Genomic DNA, 25,187 nt, shown 5'->3' on the forward strand with positions numbered 1-25,187 from the left:
ATATTAAATTTTGTAATGTGTCAAAGGAATCAATAATGATCATGTGATGTTTATGGTTAATTGATTTTAAACATTTAACTTATATATCATGTGTGATCAAAATCTAAACTTATAAGTGGTGGATCCAAGGGGTGGATATTAATCTTTTTTAAATATTTGTGGTGGGTGCAGGATCAAAGAATATTAATGATCAATGATTATGGTTAATTTATTTCAGACATTTAGCTTATATTATATGTCATGTTTGATCATGATCTTAATTTTAAAGTGATGGGTCCAAGGGGGAGTGGATATTTATGTTATATAGTAGTTGTGGTTGATCCAAGGGGAGTGGATATTAATTTTAAATACATGTATTTGTGGTGGGTAAAAGGATATTAATGATTATAAGCTTATAGCTAATTGATTTCAAACATTAAGATTATATGTCATGTATGATCAAGATCTAAACTTATAAGTGGTGGATCCATGGGGAGTGGATATTAATTTTATTTTTTTTTTAAATATTTGTTGTGGATCAAAGGATATAAATGATTATGGCTAACTGATTTCAACATTAAGCTTACTGTAAAAGCACAAATATTCGTGGGGGATTAAATTTCGTTAATTTCGTTGTTGACAATATTCAACGAAATTAAATCCCACACGAAATTTTATATGACTATATATTGAATAGGTTTTTTTTTTTCAAAACAACGAAATTAAATGCCCACGAAACTATTTTTAATGACAAAACAACGAAATTTTATGCCCACGAAAATTTGTGCTTCTACAGTATATGCCATGTGTGATCATGGTCTTAACTTACATTAGTGGTGGATCCTTGAGGAGTAAATTTTTTATTTTAAAATATTTGTGGTGGATCAAAGGATTTTTTTATTATAGTTTTTTAAATAGAAGAATTGCTGTCCATCCAAGTGTTTACAGAAGATTCCCACCAATGCAGTTTTTTCCATCAGGAAGCAGTTTTGGAAACTGGTCATTACTCAGCAGAATCAGGAGATTTCAGTATTGTATGCAAACAAAGATAAGACAGTGTCACCAGCACAAATTTAAGTCCCCTTTCGGTTGATTGTACTTTTTCTTAACAAATAAAAATCAGTATCTCAGATACTCCTCTTCTCTTGGCAAGTCATTTGGTTGAGTTTTCTCTGGCAATAGTATTTGTTTATGACCCTCACTTTAATTAAAATGGCTCTGCAAAAGCAGTTTAACAATGGATATATAACAGTCAATTTTGCATTGTTATGCCTCTAGATCTGCCACATAAAATATGATTTGAATTTGTATATAATTGAAGATAAAATGCTTCATAAAGTATATTCAGACATTGCATTCTTATCCCATTATTCCCATATCTGCTTATTTATTTATCCCATGGGATTAAAAATACCCAGTATTATGTACTTTGCAGGATTTTTAATCCTAAGAAGGGCAAATATGGGATTTTTAATCCTATGTCGCCTATTATGGGAGAAAAAATCCCATGGGAGAAAAAATCCCTCAAAGATTTTTTTCTCCCATGGGATTTTGGTGGGATTTTTGGTGGGATGAAAAATCCCGCCATTCTCCCATGGGATTTTAGGTTTTGACAGAGGTTTATGAGAAAACTACTACCATGTGGAAGTTGAGATTGACATGATGAGGTCAGAATAAAAAATCCCACCAAAATATAGAAAAAAATCTAATGTAGGTCTTTTCGAAAGGGTACCTAAAAGTCCGGACTTTGTCGTGTCCGGACTTAAATGTCGCAGTGTTTATAGATGACCTCTAAACTGAAAGTATAATTGCCAAAGTCATGTGACGTCGACATCACATGACAAGTCTAAAAAAAAATCTAAATGTCCCCAACATGTAGCTTTAAACCACACTACATTTTTTTTTATATCAGTGAATTCCTAAAAAGAATCGCCCATCCTAATAAAGTATGTATTTCTTATCTTGAAAAAAATAGCCGATATTTCCATTTGTAACTTTAACTGTGCTGCGAATCCTTCACTTACCAGTTTTACACAGTTTTCCCATCCAGCCTGTTAAGCACCCTCCAATACATTCCCCGAATTCGAAATCACATGGACCTGATTTGCAATTTCCGCAAGCAGATAAACAACCTTCTCCGTAGTAACCGGCATCACATGCTGTCATATATAGCAAAAAAACCAAAATACACAAAAATTTAAGGGAAAACAAAAAAATATAGCGTGTTTTTTGTTTGTTTGTAATTTTTTTTTACAAAGGACTGTTATTTAATAGAAATACATTGATTGATTGAGCATTGATTTTACTTAATGAGAACTCTAACTAACGTTTGAATATAACGAGAGTTCTGATATATGAAACCTGACATAGGTGTTGGATCAAAAAATAAAATTGAAGGTGCAAATTGGCAATATGTAATAAATATTCCGTTAAAGTCTCATTTAATTTCATTCAGTGGTATGAGAGGATATAGAAAAAGATCGGTTCCAAAAAGCGGAACACAAGGCTTCTCGTACAGGCGGACGGACGGACATCCCGATCACTATACATCCACCTGCTTTTCAGGAGTGTGTGGGGTATACAGATTCATTTATGTATTCTATCTAGAATCTATTCTTATCAATCGCAGAGCCAAGTCTATTACATTCGCAATTCGTAGATTCTAAATTTTATATCTGCCTAAGTGTAACGAGTCTAATTCGAGTGCACCGCACTCTGCGCAGCTTTTTAATTTCATGAAGTCATTTGTGTGACAGTACATTATTTTAATTTCAATACAAAATTAACATTAATTGTAACTCCTACTGATCTGAAAATGTGATTTTGCGACAATTATTGGAAAAAGAACGTTGAAATTTCGGATTTTGTAAGCAATGCATGACGCTGTAGAATGACGCAGGACTCGCTTGTATGTTCAAGACGTCCATGGATATTATACTAAAAATTGATGACATAACTTCCCAAGATACATACTAGCAATCTAAAATTTGCTATTTATGCCAAAAAAATTGTATGCACCGATAATTCATCAGCAAAAATGTGTATTTATAGCGTAATATGGCAATTTTATAGGTATTTAGCTTCGGAAAAATAAACTTTGTAATTATTATCTAGACAAATCGAGATGGTGAACTTTTTTGAAATTTCACAATTTGGTGACTTTTTAATTTACTTTCATTTACTTGAATGAATAAGAAATCCCTAGGGGAGAAGTACAAAAAATATGGAAAATATGTAATAATTTGGCGATTTTCAAACAAATTCCAATAGAGTCCAATGGTAAAGTTTGAGAAAATTTAAGATGACCCACTACGAAATCGGGGTGGTGAACATGCGATTTTTTTATTCCTAAAACAATTAATATTACAGTAAAAATTAAATTTCAAAAAAATTATCAAAATCCCTTGGGCAGAAATAATTAGACTCGGCCTCGTTAAGTTGTTTAAAACTATATATTTGAAAACATGTATTGAACCAGCCTCGCTCAGACTTGGGATGATTCATTGAGAGAGTACTATTATATATTTGAATTACGTGTTTAGCAGGTTACATTGTGCAGGTGTGAGCGTGAAATGTGTTTGACAGGTCTTGGTAGCTAAACCCAGTTTTGTATAAAATCCAGGGGGAGGGGGGGGGGTGTTCAAAGAGAGAAACATGCTTGGTAGGGATTTTCCTGCGATTTATAGGAGTCTAGATGAAAACTGCATCTGTTTAGTTTTTATTCAAATAAAGTAGAGTCTTATCTTAATATTAAAATAAGAAAATGTGTATTTATTTAAAAAATATATTGAGACTTTTAAAAGGGGGAGATAACCCCCAAAACATCCGGTTTTTACATATGCAGAATAGCATGAGTCAAATAGCAGGTAATGTAGCTCTTTTAAGAGGTGGAACATGTACTCTAGAAGCACAATAAAAGAAAACCTTAGGACATGTTCTTTGAAATACATGTAACTTATTTTGTCTGATTTTTTTTCTGTTTTTGTTGAGCAGGGGAAGGGGGCTAAAAATGCAAAGGTGCACTGAAAATGGATGCATAAACAACCCGATATCCCCAATGTTTCATGTGTCAAAGCCAGAAAAGTAGTAATTGATGAATTTATTATAATTGGATATTTAAAAATATTCACAGTTCTATCTTTCCAATGATATGTAGTAGTCTATATAACAAGCTTCCATTTTATTTCTTTTTAGGAGTCAGTTTTGCTTGTCCCTCACCAAGTAACTTCCTGATAACGTCACACATAACACTGTGTTTTGAATCGTTGAGGAGTAGCATTTGTTGACATTTCCCATATTTATTTGCCTGTAAGTTCATACAAAATTCCTTTATTTGTTTTACTTTATGTAGTAAAACGTCATGTCAAAATTGAAAGCTTCGCAAGGTCATGACCTTCAATTTAATTCATTGCAAATCAGAATATATATCATCTGTATAGATATACATGAGACATAGACCTATTGTGTATCTAGTTAGGCTGACATAATCCTGACTTTTGAGGCAATCTTTTGATTAAACACAGTGTCTATTTCACATTAGATACCCCCTTGTTCATACAGAAAATAGCAATATTTGTAAACTTTGTCTGACAGCTTTTCAAAAAAAAAATATAATGTAACATTTTTTTGTTATTCAGATAGTGAATATTCCATACTTTGTCTATTTTAAACTGAAGAAAAGGAGAATAATTGTGTGAGCTGATTCAGTTAGGTTTGAATTTTTTCTTCGAGTCCTTTTTCATGAATCAAGCAATGTGGTAGACTTGTTATACTAAATTTACAATTTCTTGCCTATTTTTGGACTAAAATTAACAAATTAAGCTCCATTTTTTCTTTGGAATTTTGCTCCTTTGCACCTAAATTCAAAATGTGAACTGCAAAACATTTTTATTTCCTTTAACGAGTAGCATTTGTTGACATTTCCCACATTTATTTGCCTGTATGTTCATATAAAATTGCTTTATTTGTTTAGATTTATGTAGTATACCATACAATATAATCTGAGGTTGACACTGTGTAAGACATTATACCTATTAGATACATGCTCCATAGAATTTATACATGTGATAAGGATTCTGAGGACTAGAGTTGTTATTTTACATCATGACGCAACTGCATTGTGACATCAAAGTGTGACGTCATGTCAAAAATGGAGGCTTTGCAAGGTCATGACCTTAAATTCAATCAAGATTATTTGATTTTATATCAAATAGTAAATAATTAATTTATGACAGGGTTTTAAATGTTTGGTTAGTTAGGACGAAGTGTACTCAAGTTAATACATCAGGAATATTCAAAGATGTATTACGAGTCAAACTACGTACGAATTAATTATAAAGGTGCACCGGAAGTTATCCCCCTTTTCAAACCAGCAAATTGTTGAAATCAGACAAGTCATAACATTCTTTGGAATAGAATTCGACACGGTCAATAGGACTATGAAACTCCCCTCAGAAAAATCAAACCAAAAAGAACGTTGAAATTTCGGATTTTGTAAGCAATGCATGACGCTGTAGAATGACGCAGGACTCGCTTGTATGTTCAAGACGTCCATGGATATTATACTAAAAATTGATGACATAACTTCCCAAGATACATACTAGCAATCTAAAATTTGCTATTTATGCCAAAAAAATTGTATGCACCGATAATTCATCAGCAAAAATGTGTATTTATAGCGTAATATGGCAATTTTATAGGTATTTAGCTTCGGAAAAATAAACTTTGTAATTATTATCTAGACAAATCGAGATGGTGAACTTTTTTGAAATTTCACAATTTGGTGACTTTTTAATTTACTTTCATTTACTTGAATGAATAAGAAATCCCTAGGGGAAAAGTACAAAAAATATGGAAAATATGTAATAATTTGGCGATTTTCAAACAAATTCCAATAGAGTCCAATGGTAAAGTTTGAGAAAATTTAAGATGACCCACTAAGAAATCGGGGTGGTGAACATGCGATTTTTTTATTCCTAAAACAATTAATATTACAGTAAAAATTAAATTTCAAAAAAATTATCAAAATCCCTTGGGCAGAAATAATTAGACTCGGCCTCGTTAAGTTGTTTAAAACTATATATTTGAAAACATGTATTGAACCAGCCTCGCTCAGACTTGGGATGATTCATTGAGAGAGTACTATTATATATTTGAATTACGTGTTTAGCAGGTTACATTGTGCAGGTGTGAGCGTGAAATGTGTTTGACAGGTCTTGGTAGCTAAACCCAGTTTTGTATAAAATCCAGGGGGAGGGGGGGGGGGTGTTCAAAGAGAGAAACATGCTTGGTAGGGATTTTCCTGCGATTTATAGGAGTCTAGATGAAAACTGCATCTGTTTAGTTTTTATTCAAATAAAGTAGAGTCTTATCTTAATATTAAAATAAGAAAATGTGTATTTATTTAAAAAATATATTGAGACTTTTAAAAGGGGGAGATAACCCCCAAAACATCCGGTTTTTACATATGCAGAATAGCATGAGTCAAATAGCAGGTAATGTAGCTCTTTTAAGAGGTGGAACATGTACTCTAGAAGCACAATAAAAGAAAACCTTAGGACATGTTCTTTGAAATACATGTAACTTATTTTGTCTGATTTTTTTCTGTTTTTGTTGAGCAGGGGAAGGGGGCTAAAAATGCAAAGGTGCACTGAAAATGGATGCATAAACAACCCGATATCCCCAATGTTTCATGTGTCAAAGCCAGAAAAGTAGTAATTGATGAATTTATTATAATTGGATATTTAAAAATATTCACAGTTCTATCTTTCCAATGATATGTAGTAGTCTATATAACAAGCTTCCATTTTATTTCTTTTTAGGAGTCAGTTTTGCTTGTCCCTCACCAAGTAACTTCCTGATAACGTCACACATAACACTGTGTTTTGAATCGTTGAGGAGTAGCATTTGTTGACATTTCCCATATTTATTTGCCTGTAAGTTCATACAAAATTCCTTTATTTGTTTTACTTTATGTAGTAAAACGTCATGTCAAAATTGAAAGCTTCGCAAGGTCATGACCTTCAATTTAATTCATTGCAAATCAGAATATATATCATCTGTATAGATATACATGAGACATAGACCTATTGTGTATCTAGTTAGGCTGACATAATCCTGACTTTTGAGGCAATCTTTTGATTAAACACAGTGTCTATTTCACATTAGATACCCCCTTGTTCATACAGAAAATAGCAATATTTGTAAACTTTGTCTGACAGCTTTTCAAAAAAAAAATATAATGTAACATTTTTTTGTTATTCAGATAGTGAATATTCCATACTTTGTCTATTTTAAACTGAAGAAAAGGAGAATAATTGTGTGAGCTGATTCAGTTAGGTTTGAATTTTTTCTTCGAGTCCTTTTTCATGAATCAAGCAATGTGGTAGACTTGTTATACTAAATTTACAATTTCTTGCCTATTTTTGGACTAAAATTAACAAATTAAGCTCCATTTTTTCTTTGGAATTTTGCTCCTTTGCACCTAAATTCAAAATGTGAACTGCAAAACATTTTTATTTCCTTTAACGAGTAGCATTTGTTGACATTTCCCACATTTATTTGCCTGTATGTTCATATAAAATTGCTTTATTTGTTTAGATTTATGTAGTATACCATACAATATAATCTGAGGTTGACACTGTGTAAGACATTATACCTATTAGATACATGCTCCATAGAATTTATACATGTGATAAGGATTCTGAGGACTAGAGTTGTTATTTTACATCATGACGCAACTGCATTGTGACATCAAAGTGTGACGTCATGTCAAAAATGGAGGCTTTGCAAGGTCATGACCTTAAATTCAATCAAGATTATTTGATTTTATATCAAATAGTAAATAATTAATTTATGACAGGGTTTTAAATGTTTGGTTAGTTAGGACGAAGTGTACTCAAGTTAATACATCAGGAATATTCAAAGATGTATTACGAGTCAAACTACGTACGAATTAATTATAAAGGTGCACCGGAAGTTATCCCCCTTTTCAAACCAGCAAATTGTTGAAATCAGACAAGTCATAACATTCTTTGGAATAGAATTCGACACGGTCAATAGGACTATGAAACTCCCCTCAGAAAAATCAAACCAAAAAGAACGTTGAAATTTCGGATTTTGTAAGCAATGCATGACGCTGTAGAATGACGCAGGACTCGCTTGTATGTTCAAGACGTCCATGGATATTATACTAAAAATTGATGACATAACTTCCCAAGATACATACTAGCAATCTAAAATTTGCTATTTATGCCAAAAAAATTGTATGCACCGATAATTCATCAGCAAAAATGTGTATTTATAGCGTAATATGGCAATTTTATAGGTATTTAGCTTCGGAAAAATAAACTTTGTAATTATTATCTAGACAAATCGAGATGGTGAACTTTTTTGAAATTTCACAATTTGGTGACTTTTTAATTTACTTTCATTTACTTGAATGAATAAGAAATCCCTAGGGGAAAAGTACAAAAAATATGGAAAATATGTAATAATTTGGCGATTTTCAAACAAATTCCAATAGAGTCCAATGGTAAAGTTTGAGAAAATTTAAGATGACCCACTAAGAAATCGGGGTGGTGAACATGCGATTTTTTTATTCCTAAAACAATTAATATTACAGTAAAAATTAAATTTCAAAAAAATTATCAAAATCCCTTGGGCAGAAATAATTAGACTCGGCCTCGTTAAGTTGTTTAAAACTATATATTTGAAAACATGTATTGAACCAGCCTCGCTCAGACTTGGGATGATTCATTGAGAGAGTACTATTATATATTTGAATTACGTGTTTAGCAGGTTACATTGTGCAGGTGTGAGCGTGAAATGTGTTTGACAGGTCTTGGTAGCTAAACCCAGTTTTGTATAAAATCCAGGGGGAGGGGGGGGGGGTGTTCAAAGAGAGAAACATGCTTGGTAGGGATTTTCCTGCGATTTATAGGAGTCTAGATGAAAACTGCATCTGTTTAGTTTTTATTCAAATAAAGTAGAGTCTTATCTTAATATCAAAATAAGAAAATGTGTATTTATTTAAAAAATATATTGAGACTTTTAAAAGGGGGAGATAACCCCCAAAACATCCGGTTTTTACATATGCAGAATAGCATGAGTCAAATAGCAGGTAATGTAGCTCTTTTAAGAGGTGGAACATGTACTCTAGAAGCACAATAAAAGAAAACCTTAGGACATGTTCTTTGAAATACATGTAACTTATTTTGTCTGATTTTTTTCTGTTTTTGTTGAGCAGGGGAAGGGGGCTAAAAATGCAAAGGTGCACTGAAAATGGATGCATAAACAACCCGATATCCCCAATGTTTCATGTGTCAAAGCCAGAAAAGTAGTAATTGATGAATTTATTATAATTGGATATTCAAAAATATTCACAGTTCTATCTTTCCAATGATATGTAGTAGTCTATATAACAAGCTTCCATTTTATTTCTTTTTAGGAGTCAGTTTTGCTTGTCCCTCACCAAGTAACTTCCTGATAACGTCACACATAACACTGTGTTTTGAATCGTTGAGGAGTAGCATTTGTTGACATTTCCCATATTTATTTGCCTGTAAGTTCATACAAAATTCCTTTATTTGTTTTACTTTATGTAGTAAAACGTCATGTCAAAATTGAAAGCTTCGCAAGGTCATGACCTTCAATTTAATTCATTGCAAATCAGAATATATATCATCTGTATAGATATACATGAGACATAGACCTATTGTGTATCTAGTTAGGCTGACATAATCCTGACTTTTGAGGCAATCTTTTGATTAAACACAGTGTCTATTTCACATTAGATACCCCCTTGTTCATACAGAAAATAGCAATATTTGTAAACTTTGTCTGACAGCTTTTCAAAAAAAAAATATAATGTAACATTTTTTTGTTATTCAGATAGTGAATATTCCATACTTTGTCTATTTTAAACTGAAGAAAAGGAGAATAATTGTGTGAGCTGATTCAGTTAGGTTTGAATTTTTTCTTCGAGTCCTTTTTCATGAATCAAGCAATGTGGTAGACTTGTTATACTAAATTTACAATTTCTTGCCTATTTTTGGACTAAAATTAACAAATTAAGCTCCATTTTTTCTTTGGAATTTTGCTCCTTTGCACCTAAATTCAAAATGTGAACTGCAAAACATTTTTATTTCCTTTAACGAGTAGCATTTGTTGACATTTCCCACATTTATTTGCCTGTATGTTCATATAAAATTGCTTTATTTGTTTAGATTTATGTAGTATACCATACAATATAATCTGAGGTTGACACTGTGTAAGACATTATACCTATTAGATACATGCTCCATAGAATTTATACATGTGATAAGGATTCTGAGGACTAGAGTTGTTATTTTACATCATGACGCAACTGCATTGTGACATCAAAGTGTGACGTCATGTCAAAAATGGAGGCTTTGCAAGGTCATGACCTTAAATTCAATCAAGATTATTTGATTTTATATCAAATAGTAAATAATTAATTTATGACAGGGTTTTAAATGTTTGGTTAGTTAGGACGAAGTGTACTCAAGTTAATACATCAGGAATATTCAAAGATGTATTACGAGTCAAACTACGTACGAATTAATTATAAAGGTGCACCGGAAGTTATCCCCCTTTTCAAACCAGCAAATTGTTGAAATCAGACAAGTCATAACATTCTTTGGAATAGAATTCGACACGGTCAATAGGACTATGAAACTCCCCTCAGAAAAATCAAACCAAAAAGAACGTTGAAATTTCGGATTTTGTAAGCAATGCATGACGCCGAAGAATGACGCAGGACTCGCTTGTATGTTCAAGACGTCCATGGATATTATACTAAAAATTGATGACATAACTTCCCAAGATACATACTAGCAATCTAAAATTTGCTATTTATGCCAAAAAAATTGTATGCACCGATAATTCATCAGCAAAAATGTGTATTTATAGCGTAATATGGCAATTTTATAGGTATTTAGCTTCGGAAAAATAAACTTTGTAATTATTATCTAGACAAATCGAGATGGTGAACTTTTTTGAAATTTCACAATTTGGTGACTTTTTAATTTACTTTCATTTACTTGAATGAATAAGAAATCCCTAGGGGAAAAGTACAAAAAATATGGAAAATATGTAATAATTTGGCGATTTTCAAACAAATTCCAATAGAGTCCAATGGTAAAGTTTGAGAAAATTTAAGATGACCCACTAAGAAATCGGGGTGGTGAACATGCGATTTTTTTATTCCTAAAACAATTAATATTACAGTAAAAATTAAATTTCAAAAAAATTATCAAAATCCCTTGGGCAGAAATAATTAGACTCGGCCTCGTTAAGTTGTTTAAAACTATATATTTGAAAACATGTATTGAACCAGCCTCGCTCAGACTTGGGATGATTCATTGAGAGAGTACTATTATATATTTGAATTACGTGTTTAGCAGGTTACATTGTGCAGGTGTGAGCGTGAAATGTGTTTGACAGGTCTTGGTAGCTAAACCCAGTTTTGTATAAAATCCAGGGGGAGGGGGGGGGGGTGTTCAAAGAGAGAAACATGCTTGGTAGGGATTTTCCTGCGATTTATAGGAGTCTAGATGAAAACTGCATCTGTTTAGTTTTTATTCAAATAAAGTAGAGTCTTATCTTAATATCAAAATAAGAAAATGTGTATTTATTTAAAAAATATATTGAGACTTTTAAAAGGGGGAGATAACCCCCAAAACATCCGGTTTTTACATATGCAGAATAGCATGAGTCAAATAGCAGGTAATGTAGCTCTTTTAAGAGGTGGAACATGTACTCTAGAAGCACAATAAAAGAAAACCTTAGGACATGTTCTTTGAAATACATGTAACTTATTTTGTCTGATTTTTTTCTGTTTTTGTTGAGCAGGGGAAGGGGGCTAAAAATGCAAAGGTGCACTGAAAATGGATGCATAAACAACCCGATATCCCCAATGTTTCATGTGTCAAAGCCAGAAAAGTAGTAATTGATGAATTTATTATAATTGGATATTCAAAAATATTCACAGTTCTATCTTTCCAATGATATGTAGTAGTCTATATAACAAGCTTCCATTTTATTTCTTTTTAGGAGTCAGTTTTGCTTGTCCCTCACCAAGTAACTTCCTGATAACGTCACACATAACACTGTGTTTTGAATCGTTGAGGAGTAGCATTTGTTGACATTTCCCATATTTATTTGCCTGTAAGTTCATACAAAATTCCTTTATTTGTTTTACTTTATGTAGTAAAACGTCATGTCAAAATTGAAAGCTTCGCAAGGTCATGACCTTCAATTTAATTCATTGCAAATCAGAATATATATCATCTGTATAGATATACATGAGACATAGACCTATTGTGTATCTAGTTAGGCTGACATAATCCTGACTTTTGAGGCAATCTTTTGATTAAACACAGTGTCTATTTCACATTAGATACCCCCTTGTTCATACAGAAAATAGCAATATTTGTAAACTTTGTCTGACAGCTTTTCAAAAAAAAAATATAATGTAACATTTTTTTGTTATTCAGATAGTGAATATTCCATACTTTGTCTATTTTAAACTGAAGAAAAGGAGAATAATTGTGTGAGCTGATTCAGTTAGGTTTGAATTTTTTCTTCGAGTCCTTTTTCATGAATCAAGCAATGTGGTAGACTTGTTATACTAAATTTACAATTTCTTGCCTATTTTTGGACTAAAATTAACAAATTAAGCTCCATTTTTTCTTTGGAATTTTGCTCCTTTGCACCTAAATTCAAAATGTGAACTGCAAAACATTTTTATTTCCTTTAACGAGTAGCATTTGTTGACATTTCCCACATTTATTTGCCTGTATGTTCATATAAAATTGCTTTATTTGTTTAGATTTATGTAGTATACCATACAATATAATCTGAGGTTGACACTGTGTAAGACATTATACCTATTAGATACATGCTCCATAGAATTTATACATGTGATAAGGATTCTGAGGACTAGAGTTGTTATTTTACATCATGACGCAACTGCATTGTGACATCAAAGTGTGACGTCATGTCAAAAATGGAGGCTTTGCAAGGTCATGACCTTAAATTCAATCAAGATTATTTGATTTTATATCAAATAGTAAATAATTAATTTATGACAGGGTTTTAAATGTTTGGTTAGTTAGGACGAAGTGTACTCAAGTTAATACATCAGGAATATTCAAAGATGTATTACGAGTCAAACTACGTACGAATTAATTATAAAGGTGCACCGGAAGTTATCCCCCTTTTCAAACCAGCAAATTGTTGAAATCAGACAAGTCATAACATTCTTTGGAATAGAATTCGACACGGTCAATAGGACTATGAAACTCCCCTCAGAAAAATCAAACCAGATTAATGGCGAATTAGAACACTTTTTGAATGCAAAGAAAGTCTCCCTGAGAGAAATGCAGTCACTTATTGGCTTATTAAACTTTGCGTGCAAGGTCATTGCCCCTGGCCGGGCGTTCTGTCGCCACCTTATAAATTCAACAATAGGTATTACTAAAGAGCATCACAGAATAAGGGTAACAAAGAACATAAAAGCTGACCTCACAGTATGGAAAATTTTTTGCAATCTTACAATGGTATATCGGTTATATTTACCCAGCCCTGGATTCACAATGACACAATTCAACTTTTTACAGATAGCTCAGGGGGAACTAATGGAGCGTTTGGTATTTACTTTAGGGAGAAATGGGGTTATGGGGTCTGACCATTACTGTATTACTAGGGACATGACTTTCCTGGAATTTTTCCTCGTCATGGTCGTTATTATGTAATGGCAGAGCCACTTTGCCAATTCCAGACTTGTCTTCCACATTGACAAAATGTCAGTTGTCCACATCATTAACAACTCAACGTCTAAATCTGATAGGGTCATGAATCTTGTCCGCAAGCTTGTGTTAATATGCCTAAAGTCAAATATCTGTATTAAGGCCTTATATATCCCCACAAAACAAAACTGCCTTGCAGACTCCTTATCTCGATTTCAGTGGGACAGATTCAGGCGACTGGCACCGCAGGCAGACCTAGGGCCCACCCCACTACCAAGTCACATCTGGGAAATATAATGCTTGAAGCCGATCGATTACTACAATGTTCAATAGCACCATCAACACATCGAGCATATTCAACAGCTCTTAACAAATTTCAAAACTTCCTTTCAGAATTTAATTACCAAATTATTTGGCCAGCACCAGTGCAACAGCTCATGAATTTTGTTGGTTTCCTCTCACTTAATAATATGCCATACAGAACAGTTTCACTGTACCTAAATGCAATCTCATACATACACAAAATACATAGCTTTCAGGACACAACAAAATGTTTCATAGTTTCAAAAACCCTGGAAGGACTGCGTAGATCAGTAGGTAGAAACAAAGACCAAAGAATCCCTATTTCATTTGAGATTTTTCACAAAATTATCCATTCCCAGCCCAATGTTTGCTATTCCGGATATAAATCCGCTCTCTTTTCAGCAGCATATTTATTACATTTTATGGTTTGTTAAGAGTGAGTGAAACACTGGCACTCAGTTTCTCAGACATTACAATAAAGAATCAAAACCTTTGCCAAATTACTATTCAAAGGTCTAAAACGGACCAAATCGGACAATCTGTTATAATAGATATTGCCTTTCATACAGAATCCATAATCAGCCCAATCACAATCTTAAATAATTTTATGCTTTTAAGGGAGGGGTTGCAAAGAAATGACAAGCTTCTTACACATCTTAATTCTAAGCCCCTTACAAAGTGCCAGTTTCAAGCCATTTTACAAAAAGCATTACAATTCATTGGGGTCACAGGGCACTTTAGGTCACATAGTTTCAGGATTGGCACGGCAACCGAGCTTTCCAAACAAGGTCTCTCTGATACTGAAATAAAAGAAAAGGAAAATATCGGTCAACTTCATATTTAACTTATATTAGGAGACAGTAAAGCTGTAATCTGTGATTGTAGCACCTACTAACTCTTCCAAAGATTTTTCAGGTACCCCAACCACTTGGATACTCGGATCATCAATTCCATTCTGGGCAGGCTATCATGCTGCAACCTATCGATCAGGGGGAAGTAACCTTAATTTACCTGCCACAATTTCTTGGTTAGGGCGTAGGGGTATGATTTGGGATCAGTTAGACAAGGCAGTTTCAGATAATTAACTTCAGTATCCTACACCCAAATTTCTATTGATACACCTTGGGTCTAATGATTTAACTACACCAGATTTAACAAGCATCAAACTTATTCATCAAATACAGTGCAGCCTATATCACTATAACGCACTTCTCCCAAGTACCACTTTAATTTTTTCTTCAATATTACCTAGACTGTACTAGCCTGGTGCCCCTCCCAAAGCAGGTGCAAAAATTAACAAGAAAATGCTCAAAGTTAACAAGTCTATCAAAAAGTTTATAACTACTGAAGTAAATGGCTGTTACATAAACAATGACTCAACCATTAAAATTTCGGAAATACAATTGTTCAGGCATGATGGTACCCACTTGTCAAAAAAAAGGTCTCGAGGTTTACCTTAATAAACTGCAGGGGAAGCCCGGTTAATTCTAAATAGGGAAAATCATATTTGGAAATTTATCCTTTAACCCCCTTTTTCATCAATTGCGGGATGGGGAGGAGGACTGGGGGATACTTTTGTATATATTGGGATCAAGTGGCCCCATAACCTGGTTGTCTCCCCACCCTGCCTCAAAGCATGGGGGCGTTTTGGTATGTAATACATAAGTACATGTAGCACATAAGTTGTCTAAAGTAACATTATATGGTAACATCCGTGGTCCATGGCCTGTCATGGCTGGTTCCACCTCCACCTCGCAAAAGCGGGGGGAGGCCGCAGTCTGATAAAGTAAGTGGGTACACCAGGTGGCGCTGGAGACAGGGAGAAGGGCAGTCCCACATTCACTGGTCCAGAACGTGGTGACCGTTCGGATTGGGCACTTGTGTTTACACTCGGCCCCTATGTGCCCATGGTTATTTTGGTACATTTGTAGGTATCCCCCGTCCCCCACAAAAAGTTGCGGCCTTTTTATCTCCAATTATGTTGATTGTAACAAATGTGTGTTTTGTGCTCAAAGTGTCAATAATAAAGTGATAGAACTTCATACAAGTTTATCATTACATGTGTTTACATGATAGGATGGGTCTGATCTGAGTTGTCTGTATGTCTTCTATCTTAGAAGGGGATGGACTCGATGCAAAGCGCTTGCGCTGCAAGTGCATTGTATGTTGGTAGTACACTAAGCGGAAAGTTGTGTAAAGGGATCATGCTCCCTGTATCTATAATTAATTTATCGCAAATGAGAATATATATTATCTTTATAGATATACATGTGACTTAGACCTATTGAGTATCTAGTTAGGCTGACACTGTCCAGACTTTTGAGGCAATCTTTTGATTAAACACAGTGACTATGTCACATTAGACCCCCCCCCCCTTGTTCATACAGAAACTAGCAATATGTGTAAAGTTTGTCTGACAGGTTTTCAATAAAATTATAATGTAACATTTTATTGTTATTCAAATACTGCATATTCCATACTTTGTGTATTTTAAATTGAAGAAAAGTATAATGGTCATGTGAGCTGATTCAGTTAAGTTTGAATTTCTCTTCGAAGTCGTGTTTCATGCGTCAACCAATGTGGTAGACATGTAATACTAAATTTACAATTTCTTGCCTATTTTTGGACCAAATTTAACGGTTTTTTAGATTTGTGTTCTCTTTGCACCTAAATTCAAAAAAGTCAGTGTGACTTACATGTTTGACAGATTTAGTTGAGTAAGTGTGACTTACGTGTTTGACAGGTTGTATTAGGACAGTATCACTTACGTGTTTGACAGGTTGTATTGAGTCAGTGTGACTTACGTGTTTGACAGGTTGTATTGGGACAGTATCACTTACGTCTTTGACAGGTTACCGGTAATTGAGTCAGTGTCACTTGCGCGTTTGAAAGGTTGTATTGAGTCAGTATCACTTACGTGTTTGACAGGTTGTATTTAGTCAGTGTCACTTACGTGTTTGACAGGTTGAATTGAGCCAGCCTGGATGACATCCCGATGGACAAATTCCCATAGGAGTGCATGGACTCTCATTCTTACAATGGCATTCAAACTCGCATAGCTCACCAAACCTTCCAGAATCACATCCTACAATAATACCAGCATATGTCGATATAGGAAGTTATATCTCCATGATGTTCCTCAAATCAAGTTTTAACAATGTCACAATAATAAACATATAACCTTAATAAAACTTGAATCTTTTTTGTAATACCTATCCCATGATTAAGATACTTTTTTAGAATATAGTAGTATTATTCATGCTATTAAGCCTTGGATGAAAAATTCTGGCCTTGACATACCTACTAAAAAGCTGGAAAACCCATTAGTTATGAGAAATATCTACAAGATGATGAAATGTCACAAATCCAAATGTTTTTAATGAAATTCTTTACCATAACTCCTATGTGTCCACAGGTAAAACAAAGTGGAGTGAGCTTTTACAGATTGACAATAAAGAATGGAAAAAATTCACAAAATTCCCTACAGAGTGACAAAAGACTGTAAACTCCAATGGTTTCAATATAGAATTTTAAAAGGAATTAAAGCAACAAATTCATTTTTATTATAACAAAAATGAGACTCTAAATACTGCAATTTTTGCCACTCAGAAGAAGAAACACTAGAGCACCTTTTATGGGAATGTGATTATACACAATATTTTTAGAAGAATTTGTACATTTTCTTGTAGATTAGACTGGTATAGTCATCAATATTACGAAAAGATCTTTTATTTTAGGTTACTTTGAAAATTATACTGATATTTAAATTACTGTTATCCTTTGGCTGAAATATTATGTTTAAACATCAAGATGTACCAAGAAATCTTTGCATTTATGTCCTGCAATATCACAAATGAAGTTTTATTATGATATACACAAATTTATATCTTTATATCTTATAGAAACAGGGGAAAAGAAAAATTTGATGCCCAGTGGAACAGATGGAACCAATTTTTCTATTAAACTATCTCTTTCACTCCTCTCTATCTCTCTCTCTCTCTCTCTCTTTTTCTCGCTTTCCTTTATTCCTCTCCCAAACTCTTTCTATTAAAAAAAACGTCATGAATCATTTTAATGTGTGATTATGTGAAAAGAAATTTGAATTAAAGAAAAAAAATAAATACATAGAATTTAGCTGACTTCTTGTTGATCGGTATCTGTTCTCGAATCCCATAACTAACTTTGTAAAAAATCAAGTAAATCCCTGATATTATAATAAATATTTTTCTCAGATGTTCTGTAATTTCCTTTCTGATTTTGCTTTAAATATTTCATGGCTAGCACAATTAATAATAACGAATCAAAGAAATATCAAGCGAACCAATACATGAAACTAACCTCTTACTGGAATATCACATGATCCATAGAAGTCAGTTTTCTCCATAAAGTTGATGAAGCACCAGGGTCCTCTGCCTTCAAGTCCTCTCAATTTGGGATTTTTTGGATTTCTACAAACAGCACCAGGGATTGCCTCATCAGGAAAATCCGAGGATTTTACGCCATACATAGCGATAAGCAGGGTGTTGTTCCACGTAACACATTTTTCTCCGTCTGCAGTTCTGTCTGTGCTCCCTTGATATCCATAAGCATCCACCGAGTATCGGAACACAGATACTGACCAAAAAAATATATAATGAATACAACAACAAATGAAACATTACAATACCCTTTGACCGGAATCTATATGTGATAAAATGTTGTATGCAATGCCATAGTCACGAAGTTTAACCTGTTACTAAAGGCAAGGAGAAAGAACATTTGGATAATATTTATCAGGATGAATATGCAGAAATATTTACAACAACTCCTATGGTTCAATAATGGCATATAGTAAACATAGGGACATAGATGAGCTGGTTCTTAGATTAAAAAGATTAAAATGATTAAAAACTCAAATTAAATAAAATGCATTGAAATTCAAATGATGTGTTCACAAGTTGGGCCCCTCATCGGCTCATGACGCGGGCCTTTCCATGTACATGTATTACGAACCTTCAACAGACAGGTTTGTATTTTGTTATAAGTCCTTTTCAAACATTTACTTACTCACATGGAGACTCCAAGATACTTCGAAATACTCTTAATCAGTTATCGTAGATTTTATTACCAAATCGTTTCAAGAGCGAAGAATTCTAATTAGCTAAAGGCATAAGATTGAGACGTCCCCGTTGTTTAATGTGGAACTAATTCTCTGAAATCACATCTGAGCACCATTTTGTTTTCTAACAAACACTTCTAATCACAGTAAAACAACAGTTGGTGCCGTGTTAACGTCTACATTTGAAACCCTTCACGACAATGTCTCAAATGATAGAAAAATCCAGGAAGGGGGGTAAAAAAGGCAATAAATTGTTAAAAACACAAAAATTGTCAGGAACGTTTAAAAATGTCCGACGGCTAACGTCAAAAATATTGTATACCTTGTATTCTTTAATATAAAAAACAGTCAAAAACTAAAGTTAAACTATGACAGAGACAGACAGCGAAATATTCCATCGGTACTGTAAATCAAGAATCTCAGGTTCTTACAAATTTGATGCAACTGACGATTTCTTACATGTACCATACATGAACATGATCGTGGTGCTTTATGATGACAGACAATTGCTTATATTATCAATCTTTCACTCTATTCTCAGCAAAGTTGTTCTTGTATGTGTGTGAAGGAGAATGTGTGAAAGTGTGTAAGGGTAAGTGTGGTTGTGCTTACCAGTTTAGTGTCTTCTCAGTTTATTTTATTTGTAACATGACCTTGTAAAGAGGGAGTATTTATAGGCAATTTGCATGTTGACCAATGTGCATTTTTAGTTTGAATAAAATTTTGTTAAATTATATAAAATTTTCGCTCATAACCCGTAACTACATATCTTGATATGCAAAATGTTTGACATTGCACGTTTCATCTTCCAGGTGTAGTGTACTTTGTGAAGAAAATACATTTTTTTTTACATTTTATACTAAATTTCAAAATTTGATTTGTAATATTCTGAGATATTTCCTAAATTCGATTCTTTTCAAATTAACCACCATTTTCTAAACAAATGAGGGTGTTTGCATGGCAACAATGCCTTTTCACATGAAAAAACCGTTATGCAGAAATTCGTGTTTTCCTTTACGAAAACAATACAATAGTTTACTATATCTAAATATAATTAACTATTGTATCAAATTTTTACAAATTAGTTTTTCTATAGTCAATGAATTTTTTTTTTATTTTATATATAAAAGACAAAATAATAAAGTTAATTTATTAGGGGCGTTTAAAAAATTCGGATACTAGTTACTATTAAATAAAAAAAAAACATTGATTACATGTTACAGGTCTATTATTTTATTCATATGAAGCGCAATTTATTATACATATGTCTTATACCTGAGAAGAAGAAAACATTTGCTATTACCTTCAACTCGACATTTGAAAAAAATGGACGACGTATTATCAATAAACACTAGTTTCATCAATTCATACGTCGACTTGATATAAATCCTGATGAGTTTGAAGTGAATGATACCACAGAATCTGACACATCGGTATAATATTTGAATCTCTTTTTTCTTTTTAAGTTCTACTTACATAGCTGACAACCAGGACCATAGCGGTTCTCTTTACAGCCTGAGGGACAGGTCCCGTTGATTGGGTCACAACTGCCCTCTCTACAATGACAGGCAAACTTGCAATGCCATCCAAAGGTACTAGGTTCACAGACACGGACTACAAACAAAATTGAATATTAATTATATTATTTTTTTATTTAATATTTTTAAAGTTCATCTGCAGCTTCTCCTCCTTTTAACAGTTTTAAGTAGGGTTGTTGAAAATGGTTTCCTATATCGGATAAGGAATATCGATGTTTTACAATATGTTTTACAATATACAGATACAAATGATGAAAACAAGAATAGGAAATTTGGTTGTCTAGGTCACTAAGAGATTTTTTTATCCAAAAATGTGGGAAAACTGTCAAATTCGCTTGTTCAATATAATGAGATCACTGCCTTAATAAAGGGGGAAAACTGAAAACCTGGAAAAATCAGGAAGGAGAAATATGTCTTGCTGAGTCAGTCTGAACTAAGACAGTTGACTCAATTTTGGCTCAGAGTACAGTTACCGTGTGCAAAATATCAACAATATTTTGTAATTGAGAAGGTATTCAAAATCGGGAGGGAGATTATATTTCGTACAATATTTATAGCGAACAATTGTAAATATTGTTAATAACTAAATATTGAGGACGATTGGATTTTATAGCTAGACTTGTCACGTGATGTGGCAGTCACGTGATTTTAGCACATTTACTTGCAATATAGAGGTTACTTAAAAATTTGACAAGTGCATGGGCATAACCAAGTTAAAATTCCAATATAAGTTTATATTTTCAAAACGCAATATAAATTCTGAAAAGTGCTGCGATCCTATCTAGATTCTGCAAATCCATTGCTAAAACTATATTTGAATGACAAAATGCTGTATTTTTTGCTAGTCAACGGCATGAAATATTGATATAACTAAATTATTTTCAAGATTTCATTGGGAAGGCAGCACTTTTCAGATACCTTAATACTTCAAGAATTTAATTGTAAAAGCTTACCATGAACTATTGAGTGTATGCCCTTGCACTAGATCGATTTATTAAGACCCCTACATTACCCTGCGATGTACTTGCATAAAAATATACGGAATTATCAATTAAATACGTCATAAATAAAAAAATGCATTGATAAAATGGTGAAGAAGACACTGAATCCAAGTTAATGGCCCGATAGAACATCTGTAAATAATATCATATGTAATTACAGAAAAGATTTTTCGTTGAGAAAATATTACTTGATCTACCTCTCAATGCATACAAACTACGTCACGTTTTACGAAATGACGTCACATTGACAAGTGTATGCGATCAGTGATTTGTTATGTAGGACTAAACTAATGACAAAACGGCATGCTATAGTAAGTTTTGATGTAGTTTGATAGTTTCCTGCAGGTTAAATAAGCAAAACACTTTTTGAATGGTATATTAAAGAACAGTTGTATGACGTATATTTTGTATGATGTCATAGTTAAGTTTTCCAGTACAAATTAGGCTCTGCCCCCTTCTTTCAACCTTAACTATGCTGCGCATCTGCAGACTTTTCACTTTAAAGCTGATACTTTTTTTTCTTAAGGAAAATTATGATCCGATTTTCGCAGCTTTCTCACTGAGAGGCATAAAACCATAAACAATTTGTCCTTAAATCATAGATGATTAGCAAATATATCGCTAAAAACACAAATTTTAAGCAAAAATTCCTCATGGCATCAATTTTAATTAGGGGTAATAATTAATTTTGTTTTCATAACAGCAAAGAAGGATCATTATAATCTATAATACATGGATAAATTGATCTTTTAATACCATGTATATAATAACAATTGATCTTTTAATACCTTGTCTATAGTGATCGGTCTGTTTCCTTTAGTTTACTATATCTTTACCAAAAATACACAGTAAAATGTATTGTATAAAATGCAGAATAAGGAGACATATTGTAGGTGCATATCGACTTGCTAAAGTACTGGCATGCATTTTATTTTATTAAGTGATAGCCAACGGTTGACATAGCCACTACGTTTTTGGCTTGTATTCTAACTCAGTTATTTATACATTATGCATGTATCATTTTCTGCATTATAATCCTTTCAAGTTTCATTTTGCTTTATATATATCGAATAAAGCGATGCTGGCAACTGAAGTGATATATGCACTGAATGAGAAAAACCCCATAACAGTGCGATTGGTCAATGCAATTTAGTTCATGTACGATATGAATGGTTTAGGAGCCTTCTATTTCTTGCACATACTAGACTACTCATTATAGTGTAAACATATACAGGAATAGTGATCGACTTCTGTTAAATTTACATTAAAAATGAAATAAAAGAAAATTTACAGTTTTTCATTTTATTTAATCAAATTTAGCTAAAGCAAACACAATCCCTTTTTCTTCCTCTGTCCTTAACTTCCGAGTATTTTTGAAGATAAATATCTTTAAGCTACAGTGTAAATTAGTGTGAACATTTGTAGCTTTTACGCATTCTATGACACGACTGTTCTAAAGCTGATAAAGTTTATTCAAGAGATAAAAAGGAAGTAACTACTAAGCCTTCAGATTTACTGGAGTTTAAACAAGTAGATAGCTCTTTATTTCCAAACTCAGCAGTAATTAGTTCCTTGTTTACATGATTCTTTTCATTAAATTGAAGCATGAAATGTATATGAAATCACTGTAATTTTTGTAAAAAAAAATGCATTGATAAAATGGTAAAGAAGACACTGAATCCAAGTTAATGGCCCGATAGAACATCTGTAAATAATATTATATGTAATTATAGAAAAGATTTTTCGTTGAGAAAATATTACTTGATCTACCTCTCAATGCATACAAACTACGTCACCTTTTACGAAATGACGTCACATGGACAAGTGTATGCGATCAGTGATTTGTTATGTAGGACTAAACTAATGACAAAACGGCATGCTATAGTAAGTTTTGATGTAGTTTGATAGTTTCCTACCGGTTAAATTAGCAAAACACTTTTTGATTGGTATATTAAAGAACAGTTGTATGACGTATATTTTGTATGATGTCATAGTTAAGTTTTCCTGTACGAATTAGGCTCTGCCCCCTTTTTTCAATCTTATCTGTGCTGCGCATTTAAAGACTTTTCACTTTAAAGCTGATACTTTTGTTTTCTTAAGGAAAATTATGATCCGATTTTCGCAGCTTTCTCACTGGGAGGCATAAAAACAATAAACAATTTGTCCTTAAATCATAGATGATTAGCAAATAAATCGCTAAAAACACAAATTTTAAGCAAAAAATCCCTCTTGGCGTCAATCTTAATTAGGGGTATAAATAAATTATGTTTTCATGACAGCAAAGAAGGATCATTATAATCTATTATACATGGCTAAATTGATCTTTTAATATCATGTATATAATAACAATTGATCTTTTAATACCTTGTCTATAATGATCGGTCTGTTTTCATTAGTTTACTATCTCTGGACCAAAAAATACACTGTAAAATGTATTGTATAAAATGCAGAATACGGAGAAATATTGTAGGTGCATATCGACTTGCTAAAGTACTGGCATGCATTTTATTTTATTTAGTGATTGCCAACGGTTGACATAGACACTACGTTTTTGGCTTGTATTCTAACTCAGTTATTTATACATTGTGCATGTATCATTTTCTGCATTATAATCCTTGCAAGTGTCATTTTGCTTTAAATATATCGACTAAAGCGATGCTGGCAACTGAAGTGATATATGCATTGAATGAGAAAAACCCCATAACAGTGCGATTGGTCAATGCAATTTAGTTCATGTACGATATGAATGGTTTAGGAGCCTTCTATTTCTTGCACATACTAGACTTCTCATTATGTGGTACCCATATATAGGAATAGTGATCGACGTCTGTTAAATTTACATTAAAAATGAAATAAAAGAAAATTTACAGTTGAATCATTTTATTTAATCAAATTTAGCTAAAGCAAACACAATCCCTTTTTCTCCCTCTGTCCTTAACTTCCTAGTATTTTTGAAGATAAATATCTTTAAGCTACAGTGTAAATTAGTGTGAACATTTGTAACTTTTACGCATTCTATGACACGACTGTTCTAAAGCTGATAAAGTTTATTCAAGAGATAAAAAGGAAGTAACTACTAAGCCTTTAGATTTACTGGAGTTTAAACAAGTAGATAGCTCTTTAATTACAAACTCAGCAGTAATTAGTTCCTTGTTTACATGATTCTTTTCATTACCTCAAAGCATGAAATGTATAAGAAATCACCCTCAATTTTCATAAATTTTTCCACGTTTCTTAATACCGTTGATTTCCCTGGAATACCCTACAAACTAGATAGTGATTCAATATAGTCGATTTTCTGTGTGAAAGATTTAATACATTTTAATTACACGGGGTCTTACATGTTTATTTCAATAGTATCTGCCACTGACGTCAGAAACAAACACAGCCACACAAGATTGGCATGCATACATAGCAAAATTAACCTTTCGGTAGAATAATTAAGAAATCAACTTCTATAAATTGCAAAGAGTCACATTAAAGAAAAAAAAATGGA

At 32.9% G+C, this 25,187-nt stretch overlaps 1 protein-coding gene across 1 annotated transcript; it reads right to left on the reverse strand.

Moving 5' to 3' along the window:
• Positions 1-1,980: 1,980 nt before the first annotated feature.
• LOC134271424 (scavenger receptor class F member 1-like) lies at positions 1,981-20,766 on the reverse strand (the record flags this gene model as incomplete). The annotated part of the gene is made up of 4 exons (XM_062753623.1): positions 1,981-2,138; positions 17,008-17,139; positions 18,393-18,668; positions 20,629-20,766. Coding segments are annotated over 4 exons (689 nt in total), but the record flags the coding sequence as incomplete, so codon positions are not given.
• Between the last annotated feature and the right edge of the window lie 4,421 nt (positions 20,767-25,187).

The sequence above is a fragment of the Saccostrea cucullata genome, unplaced genomic scaffold (genome assembly GCF_032062105.1).
Source record: "Saccostrea cucullata isolate Sc308-1 unplaced genomic scaffold, CSIRO_AGI_Scuc_v1 ctg8809, whole genome shotgun sequence".
NCBI lineage: Eukaryota > Metazoa > Mollusca > Bivalvia > Ostreida > Ostreidae > Saccostrea > Saccostrea cuccullata.